Below are 10,331 nucleotides of genomic sequence, written 5' to 3'. Positions count from 1 at the left end.
AAGTTAATAAGATAAATAATTGTATTATTGTCACTATCAAAAAAAAAATAACATCACAGCAAATATCTTGTGAAGTAGCTTACATGTCAAACCAGCCTGCAATATAGGAACACAACCAACCATTCAAGGGTCTTACTATATATAGTGTCTGCCAATCCTCCGCAAATAGTTCACATCTTTCCTTCAGCTGGTGGAGGCGGGGCTATGCAAATCACAACATGACTGAGCGGAAAGTTGCCTCAAAACCGATTCAGTTCACTGTCATTCACAACCCGACAAGGTGATACTACAGAACACATCGCTTATTAATGAAGAAAAACTCTTCTATAGAATCGCACTTCGGAATAGCCTAAAATAAGACTGAGCTTTTATGCACGGGAAAGTTACTACTCTTCAACTTTAATCTTCGGACATGCCACCTCAAATGGATTATTATTATGAAGAATCCCGCGTCCCCTCTTCATGCGGATTGATAAACCAAGAGGCCGGGTTGGAGAGGGAGTCAGCGCCGGGGTTGGAGAGGGAGCCAGCGGCTATCAGCTGTATGCTGGTGGGGGACGGTGCGGTGGGAAAGACAAGCATGATAGTCAGTTACACCAGCAATGGATACCCAACGGAATACAAACAGACCGGCTTTGATGTCTTTTCAGGTGAGAACCTTTCAATTACTGGAAATACATTTAAGAAAAATAACTGTATAGCCTAAGTTTATAACCGTATAATATCCTTATTTATAAAAATTAAACAACTAAATGTATTGTTGATTTACAAACCCAAACTATTAACAAACTTGAGTTATGAAATAATTGTATTCTTGTGTTTTCTTCAACAGGTCAGGTACAAGTAGGAGGAGCCTCAGTCAGAATACAACTACTGGACACAGCTGGACAGGTAACAATATCAGACTCTTTAAAAAAAATATATATATATATATATATATATATATGAACATTATATCATCCATAATGAATAGTCTATTCTTGAATCTCTTCAGTCCAATTCAATGACAACAGTTTGAAACATGTTGGGATGTAATTTTGAAATGAAGACACGTCTGCTTTGTAGAATCGGTCACAAACGTGACAAAAAAAATATGTAGCTGACAGGAAAGCATTCAGTCTTTCACATGTAGCAGCAGTAGTTTGGTTCTAAAGGCCACTACATGTCATACTGTGTGAGTCATCGTCTCTCTCTGTCACCGGCGTCCATTGTTGTTGTTGTTGTTGTTCAGACCCCCAGACAGCATTCACATTCACACACTGCTGAATCAGCTAAGCTGACCCCTCTCTCTCTCTTTGCCCTCTACCCCGCCCCTCCTCTCTCTCTCTCTCTTTGCTCCCTACCCCGCCCCTCCTCTCTCTCTCTCTTTCTCTTTGCTCCCTACCCCGCCCCTCCTCTCTCTCTCTTTCTCTTTGCTCCCTACCCCGCCCCTCTCTCTCTCTCTCTCTCTTCTCCCTCCCCCGCCCCTCCTCTCTCTCTCTCTCTCTGCTCCCTACCCCGCCCCTCCTCTCTCTCTCTCTCTCTGCTCCCTACCCCGCCCCTCCTCTCTCTCTCTTTCTCTTTGCCCCCTACCCCGCCCCTCCTCCTCTCTCTCCCTACACCGCCCCTCTCTCTCTCTCTCTCTCTTTGCCCCCTACCCCGCCCCTCCTCTCTCTCTCTTTCTCTTTCCCCCCTCCCCCCCCCCTCCTCTCTCTCTCTCTCTTTGCTCCCTACCCCGCCCCTCCTCTCTCTCTCTTTCTCTTTGCCCCCTACCCCGCCCCTCCTCTCTCTCTCTCTCTCTTTGCCCCCTCCCCCGCCCCTCCTCTCTCTCTCTCTCTCTTTGCTCCCTACCCCGCCCCTCCTCTCTCTCTCTCTCTCTTTGCTCCCTACCCCGCCCCTCCTCTATCTCTCTCTCTCTTTGCTCCCTACCCCGCCCCTCTCTCTCTCTCTCTCTCTTTGCTCCCTACCCCGCCCCTCCTCTCTCTCTCTTTCTCTTTGCCCTCTACCCCGCCCCTCCTCTCTCTCTCTTTCTCTTTGCCCCCTACCCCGCCCCTCCTCTATCTCTCTTTCTCTTTGCTCCCTACCCCGCCCCTCCTCTCTCTCTCTTTCTCTTTGCTCCCTACCCCGCCCCTCCTCTCTCTCTCTTTCTCTTTGCCCCCTACCCCGCCCCTCCTCTCTCTCTCTTTCTCTTTGCCCCCTACCCCGCCCCTCCTCTATCTCTCTTTCTCTTTGCCCCCTACCCCGCCCCTCCTCTCTCTCTCTTTCTCTTTGCCCCCTACCCCGCCCCTCCTCTATCTCTCTTTCTCTTTGCCCCCTACCCCGCCCCTCCTCTATCTCTCTTTCTCTTTGCCCCCTACCCCGCCCCTCCTCTATCTCTCTTTCTCTTTGCCCCCTACCCCGCCCCTCCTCTCTCTCTCTCTCTCTACCTTGACATTTCCAGGAGGTGTTTGACGATTTCCGCTCCCTCTCCTACTCCCACACGGATGTCTTCCTGCTCTGCTTCAGTGTGGTCAACCCCACCTCCTTCCACAATGTCACCCACAAGTGGATCCCAGAGATCCGAGCCTGCAACCCCTCAGCTCCCATCATCCTCGTGGGCACCCAGTCCGACCTCCTGCTGGACGTCAACGTCCTGATCAACCTGGCCCGCCGCGGGGTCAAACCGGTGCTGACCAATCGGGCGCGGAGCGTGGCGGTGAAGATCAGAGCGGCGGACTATGTGGAGTGTTCTTCGTTGACGCAGAAGAACTTAAAAGAGGCGTTCGACGCGGCCATCTTTGCTGCCATCACACACAAGGCCAGGAAGGAGAAGAAGAGGCGGTTGTCGGACAGACGCAGCAAGGCCTTCTCTAAATGCAGCTGGAAGAAGTTCTTCTGTTTTATCTGAGATGAGATCCCATGGGTCCTGGACAGAATAATGACTATTATTATTTATTAACTTATGAAGACTAAGAACTTGTAGCTTTGGAATCGTCGCAGAATTGGTAAATGAACTGAGTTCTACTGGTAGTCCTGGACTGAAGACAGTGGTATAGCGTACTTCACTAGCCCTTGCAGGTAACCAAGTAAGAACGGGTACTGAAGCGTAATAAAGACAAGAGAAAATCAAAACCCAGGACATTGAGTACATCTTGTCAGTGGGACAAGGCTGTCAGGTAAATGTTGTGAATTCCTTTGCATGGTCTGTATTGGTGCCTTCTCCAACCTGAGAGCTTACTGGGCTGCCTCTGTGTGATAGTCAGTGGGTTGTGAGAGAGAAGGATATTTTTTAGGTCGTCAGGTGTTGGTTGTTAGCCTTTTCTCATTTGCATTTTTGCTGCCCAGCCACACAAAACAAGGCCTATTCATATTCAACAGTGTATGTAGGCTGAAGTCACAGGGCTAGGCTAGGTGCTACCTTCTTACCTGTGTGTGACCTGGGAATGGCTTCCACAGGCCATTGTGTTGGTTAGGGTGGCACGTAGCCTAGCGGTTAGGGCATTGGACCAGCCACTGACGAGGTAAAAAAAAAATCACACGGCACTTTTTATTGACTTTATTTTTTATTCCACCTTTATTTAACCAGATAGGCCAGTTGAGAACAAATTCTCATTTACAACTAGGACCTGGCCAAGATAAAGCATAAGCAGTGTGACACCAACAACAACAACAGAGTTACACCTGGAATAAACAAACGTACAGTCAATAACACAATAGAAAAAGTCTATATACAGTGTGTGCAAATGGCATGAGGAGGTAAGGCAATAAATAGGCCATAATTGCTCCAGGGTCGCGACCCCACTCTCCGAGGGTGTCTCAGGGAGAGTTGGGATGTGCCAAAAACCCACATAGGACTAATAGGAAACAGGACAAATATAAACACCCACCAAATGAATGATTTCAATTATTAAGCTTTGATGCCGGGGCGGCAGGGTAGCCTAGTGGTTAGTGTTGGACTAGTAACCGGAAGGTTGCGAGTTCAAACCCCCGAGCTGACAAGGTCGTTCTGCCCCTGAACAGGCAGCTAACCCACTGTTCCGAGGCTGTCATTGAAAATAAGAATTTGTTCTTAACTGTTAACTGCCTAGTTAAATAAAGGTACACCTCTCACCTACCAACCAATGTCACATACAGATGTTATTGCTGGTGTTGTGAAATGCTTTTAATATTTTTTTTTAGAACACATTAAAAAAACAAAATTCTGCAAAGTTGCCTCTGCAGAATGTTCTGTTGCGTTTGCAGCCTAAATGCCTCTGCAGAATGTTCTGTTGCGTTTGCAGCCTAAATGCCTCTGCAGAATGTTCTGTTGCGTTTGCAGCCTAAATGCCTCTGCAGAATGTTCGGTTGCGTTTGCAGCCTAAATGCCTCTGCAGAATGTTCTGTTGCGTTTGCAGCCTAAATGCCTCTGCAGAATGTTCGGTTGCGTTTGCAGCCTAAATGCCTCTGCAGAATGTTCTGTTGCGTTTGCAGCCTAAATGCCTCTGCAGAATGTTCGGTTGCGTTTGCAGCCTAAATGCCTCTGCAGAATGTTCGGTTGGGTTTGCAGCCTAAATGCCTCTGCAGAATGTTCGGTTGCGTTTGCAGCCTAAATGCCTCTGCAGAATGTTCTGTTGCGTTTGCAGCCTAAATGCCTCTGCAGAATGTTCGGTTGGGTTTGCAGCCTAAATGCCTCTGCAGAATGTTCGGTTGCGTTTGCAGCCTAAATGCCTCTGCAGAATGTTCTGTTGCGTTTGCAGCCTAAATGCCTCTGCAGAATGTTCGGTTGCGTTTGCAGCCTAACAGTTCTCCACTAGGAGAAGTGAATGTCTGTGCCTTGCATACTCCCTTAAAATACCTTTTCTTGAAAAACTGCAATAGTACTCTTTGTCCCTCTTGAGATGCCGTAGCCAGTATACACTTCCTCAAAATAATCAGAATTAATTGAAGATAACTCAAGAAATCTGTAATAAATTGACAAGTTTTTTTTCAGAGGGGGTCTTAGTCACGCAATTTTGCATTTAACTAAGATGTTTGGTTCAGTATTTCTCCAGGAAATTAATGCGAAAATGAGTCGTCTCATTGAATGACAACCATCACTACATTGAAGAATCCCTACTGTTGACCAATCACCGACAAAAAGGACTAGACTTTCGGCTACCGAACTTTGGCTTGCCTCAAAAAAAAGACCAAAACTAACCAAAACGTGACAAAGAAAAATGGCATCATAATATAGTATACGCAGAAACTGTTTCAGATGGGAAGCAGACCCCCCCCCCCCATCTTGGTCAGTGTAAAGCCAGCAGGCAGGGTAGAGAAGCTAGAGAAATCCAACCTTACCCTGGCCCAGGAGAAATCCCCAGCCCACTGTCTCTGTTTTAGCCTGTGTTTGTTTACATCGGTAGTGAGTAGAGACTAGAAATCCCCAGCCCACTGTCTCTGTTTTAGCCTGTTTGTTTACATCGGTAGTGAGTAGAGACCAGAAATCCCCAGACCACTGTCTCTTTTTTAGCCTGTGTTTGTTTACATCGGTAGTGAGTAGAGACTAGAAATCCCCAGCCCACTGTCTCTGTGTTAGCCTGTGTTTGTTTACATCGGTAGTGAGTAGAGACTAGAAATCCCCAGGCAATAGAAACCCCAAGACCGCCCAGCTCCGTTAACCTCCCGTGAATGAAACACCCCTCTTGTCTCCGTCTGATTGTACTCCTCACTCTCTATCTCCAGTCGATTCAACCCCACTGCTCTATAGAATACACGGTGTACATTATAGTAGGCTAAATAGCTCCTGCTTGAATGTTAACTCTCACTTTAAATAGCCTGGGTGCTCGTCTAGCTCTGTGGTTTATTGGACAGGGATGTTATTGCCAGACCGATGGTGACTGTCAGTCCGAGCTTGTTTATAGAGATGAGGGTTGGCATCCAGGCTATATGCTGGTTATGCTTCTCGTGGAAGAGCTCATGTGAATTTGATATATATATATTTCTGTTTGTTTTAAACAGTTCATCTAACTTTTTTATTTTTTTTGTCTGCAATGTTACAGGTGACAAGGAATTTTCACCATTATGCTTCTGAAAGCTGTGAACAGTCTACCTTTGGGGAATCACATATTTCTGTCACTAATCTTTTAAACCAAACCCTCTGTCAATACTTAGCTTTTTCATACTGTGTTTGAATGAAGCGATGAAAATAAATAATTTAAACAAATTCAAATGTATATTATTTTGTCATCATTTATCACTGATATATTTTAATTAAAAAAATATATATGTATATTGACATTCCATTGTGTGGCTCCAGAGACTCCTAAAACCATGTCTAGCACCTCAGAATGATATGAAGGTCTGTTGAGGGAGAACCCTACTGGAGTCTGATGGGCTTTTAGCATTGGGAGGTTCTGAGTATTCTGTACCAACACCCCAGATTCCTCATACCTGGACCATCACATTACCTTAGGACAGGGTTTCCCAACTGGTTTCCCAACTGGTGGTCACTTTTATTTGGACCCCACAAGTTCTGATATTGTTGGAGATAAGACTGTAAAAACACCTGAAAATCAACTCCAAGGGAATTTTATGGAGAGATACAGAGCCTTCAGAAAGTATTCACACCCCTTGAGTTTTTCCACATGTTGCTTGTTGTTACAACCTGAATTTAAAATGGATTCAATTGAGAGATTTTTTTTTTCACTGACCTACCCACAATACCCCAAAGTGGAATGATGTTTTTCTATTATAAAAAAATAAATTCATAATGAAAAGCTAAAATGTCTTGAGTCAATAAGTTTTCCTCTGAACAGTTGACGTTGAGATGTGTCTGTTACTTGTAACTCTGTAAAGCATTTATTTGGGCTGCAATCTGAGGTGCAGTTAACTCGAATGAACTTATCCTCTGCAGCAGAGGTAACTCTAGGTCTTCCTGTCCTGTGGCGGTCCTCATGAGAGCCAGTTTCATCATAGCGCTTGATGGTTTTTGCAACTGCACTTGAAGAAAGTTCTAGAGATTTTCCGGATTGACTGACCTTCATGTCTTAAAGTAATGATGGACTGTCATTTATCTTTACTTATTTGAGCTGTTCTTGCCATAATATGGACTTGGTCTTTTACCAAAGAGGGCTATCTTCTGTATACAACCCCAACAAACTACCCCTCACAACACAATGGATTGGCTCAAATGTATTAAGGAAAGAAATTCCACAAATTTACTTTTAACAAGGCACACCTGTTAATTGAAATGCATTCCATGCACCTCATGAAGCTGGTTGAGAGAATGTCAAGAGTGTGCAAAGCTGTCATCAAGGCAAAGGGTGGCTACTTTGAAGAATTTCAAATGTAAAATATATGTTGATTTGTGTCACGACTTCTGACGAAGTCGAAGCCGGGCGGTGCTCGGCGGTCAACGTCACCGGTCTTCTAGCCACCAATGATCCATTTTTCATTTTCCATTGGTTTTGTCTTGTCTTCCAACACACCTGGTATCAATCACCATTCATTACCTGTTGTGTATTTAACCCTCTGTTTCCCCTCATATCTTTGTCAGAGAGTGTTTGTGTTGCTGGGCGACGGGTCCTTGTACCCACTTTGTCTTATTATTATTCTTAGTTTAGGAGTTTTGTTTACAGTAATTAAACAACTCCATTTCATTCAGTTTGATTCTCCTGCGCCTGACCTCTCTGCCACCTATACACACGACTCGTGACAGATTTGTTTAACACTTTTTTGGTTACTACATGATTCCATATGTGTTTTTTCATAGTTGTGATGTCTTCACCATCCTTCTACAATGTTAAAAAAAATAGTAAAATAAAGAAAAACCCTTAAATGAGTAAGTGTGTCCAAACATTTGACTGGTACTGTATGTATGCCATGTTAATGATATCTGAGTTAGAGTGACTAACAAATTCAAATGAGGGCCACCCTGGAGGTCAGGGCCCCTGGGCATGTGCCCTGCACACCGGGTCAGTATTCGTATATGATTACTACAAATTTTTAAAAGTGGCTAGACTACCGTACCAATAACAAAAAAAAATGTTGTTAGTAGACATCGCTAATTGAGTTACTGTCAGTGACCTCATGTCGCAGTCATGAAAGAAACACCTGAAACTAGATCCACATTCTGTCGGGGAAGGTTCTCTCGTGTTCAACCAATCCAGTAAATGAAGAGGAGTAAAAGACGTTAACGTCCAAAAATGGAAATCAAGTCGCAGGCGCTCTTCCCTTTCCCTTGAAAACCGGAATATCCGGTTTTTAACGACCCTTCTGAGACTAGTGACAAAGCAAGAGGAAAAACTGCTGATGCACAACCATATTTCTAACTTGCACCTGGTGTATTCTACTATTGTTACTCTCAACAGTTCCTAAAATAAAAATAAAAATGTAAAAGTATAATTTTTTTTTTTGGGGGGTCAGGGACCCTAAGCAACTGCATATGTTTATAATGGCGCCAGAGGGGATGGCTGCCATTTTACGGGCTCCTAACCAACTGTACTTGCTACCGTCTCTTATGACCGAAAAGATCTTCTGGATATCAGAACAGAACTCACCAAGGATTTTCTCTTTAATGAGTGAGACGTAAAGGATATACTGCTTCTACAAGGCCCAAATCCCAGTCATTCGCGTGAAGAAAAGATGGAAATGCAGGGGGCGGAGATAGGGGTGCCTTGTGAGAATTTGTTGGCGAGTGGGTAGCGCGCTTCTACCATCCGTTCTATTGGCCAACTTGGAATCACTGGAGAATAAACGGCATGATATCCGTTCGAGACTACCCTACCAACGGGACATTAAAAACTGTAATATCTTGTTTCACCGTGTCATGGCTGAACGACGACACGAATAATGTACAGTTGGCTGGGTTTTCCGTACATCGGTTGGACAGAACAGCTAGCTGGTGCGCCATGTCTAATATTATTTTAAGGAAGTCTCGCCTGGGATAGAGTACCATGATAAGCTGTAGAACACACTTATCTACCAAGAGAGTTTTAATCTATATTTTTTGGAGCCGTCCATCAAACAGGCAAAGCGCCAATACAGGACTGAAGATTGAATCGTACTACACTAGCTCTGACACTCGTCGGATGTGGCAGGGCTTGCAAACTATCACGGACTACAAAAGGAAACCCAGCCGCTAGATGCCCAGTGAGGCTAGCCTACCAGACAAGTTAAATGCCTTTAATGCTCATTTCAAGGCAAGCAACACTGAAGCATGCATGAGAGCACCAGCTGTTCCGGATGACTGTGCGATCACACTCACTGTGCGATCACACTATGTGAGCATGACCTTTAAACAGGTCAACATTCACGAGACCACAGGGCCAGACGGATTACCAGGACATATACTCAGAGCATGTGGGGACCAACTAGCAAGTATCTTCACTGACATTTTCAACCTCTCCCTGACCGAGTCTGTAATACCTACATGTTTAAAGCAGACCACCATAGTCCCTGTGAGCAAGAAAGCGAAGGTAACCTGCCTAAATTACTCGCCCTGTAGCACTCATGTTATTAGCCATGAAGTGCTTTGAAAGGCTGGTTATGGCTCACATCAACACCATCATTCCAGAAATCCTAAACCCACTCCAATTCACATACCGCCCCCAACAGACTCCAACCTGCCCTTTCTCACCTGGACAAAAGGAACACCTATGTGACAGTGCTGTTCATTGACTACAGCTCAGCGTTCAACACAGTGCCCACAAAGCTCATCACTAAGCTAAGGACCCTGGGACCTGACACCTCCCTCTGCTAATGGATCCTGGATTTTCTGACGGGCCGTCCCCAGGTGGGAAGGGTAGGTAACAACACATCTGGCACGCTGATCCTCAACACGGGGACCCCTCAGGGGTGCTTGCTTAGTCCCCTCCTGTACTCCCTGTTAACCCACGATTGCGTGGACAAGCACGACTCCAACACCATCATTACGTTTGCTGATGACACAACAGTGGTAGGCCTGATCACCGAAAACGATGAAACAGCCTATAGGGAGGAGGTCAGAGACCTGTCCGTGTGTTGCCAGGACAACAACCGCTCCCTCACGTGAGCAAGAGATAATCATGGACTACAGGAAAAGGAAACACTCCCTCATTCACATTGACGGGGCTGTAGTTCCTTGGTGTCCACATCACCAACGAACTATCATGGTCCAAACACACCAAGACCGTTGTGAAGAGGCCACGGCTGAAGGAGACTGGAAAGGTTTGTCATAGATCCCCAGATCCTTCTGCAGCTCCACCATCGAGAGCATCCTGACCAGTTTCCTCATCGCCTGGTATGGCAACTGCTCATCATCCAACCGCCAGGCGCTACAGAGGGTAGTGCGTACAACCCAGTACATCATTGGGGCCAAGCTAATTGCCATCCAGGACCTATATACTAGGAGGATTGTCATAGACTGTTCTCTCTGC

At 45.4% G+C, this 10,331-nt stretch overlaps 1 protein-coding gene across 2 annotated transcripts; it reads left to right on the top strand.

Moving 5' to 3' along the window:
* The first annotated feature begins 218 nt into the window (after window positions 1-218).
* LOC118376459 (rho-related GTP-binding protein RhoV-like) lies at window positions 219-6,139 on the top strand. Of its 2 annotated transcripts, XR_004824035.2 has the most exons (4): window positions 219-650; window positions 833-891; window positions 2,420-3,134; window positions 5,976-6,139. XR_004824035.2 is itself a non-coding variant. In XM_052524266.1 (3 exons), the coding sequence occupies exons 1-3, from the start codon at window positions 413-415 to the stop codon at window positions 2,864-2,866; spliced, it is 744 nt and encodes a 247-aa protein (XP_052380226.1). In that variant the 5' UTR covers window positions 219-412; the 3' UTR covers window positions 2,867-4,581. The 2 variants fall into 2 exon arrangements, 1 of the variants encoding a protein (XP_052380226.1); XM_052524266.1 differs by lacking the exon at window positions 5,976-6,139 and having other exon boundaries at window positions 2,420-4,581.
* The last annotated feature ends 4,192 nt before the right edge of the window (window positions 6,140-10,331 follow it).

Source organism: Oncorhynchus keta, chromosome 8 (assembly GCF_023373465.1).
Source record: "Oncorhynchus keta strain PuntledgeMale-10-30-2019 chromosome 8, Oket_V2, whole genome shotgun sequence".
Classification (NCBI taxonomy): domain Eukaryota; kingdom Metazoa; phylum Chordata; class Actinopteri; order Salmoniformes; family Salmonidae; genus Oncorhynchus; species Oncorhynchus keta.
The sequence above is the reverse complement of the archived record's forward strand: the minus strand, read 5'-3'. Positions and strand labels throughout refer to the sequence as shown.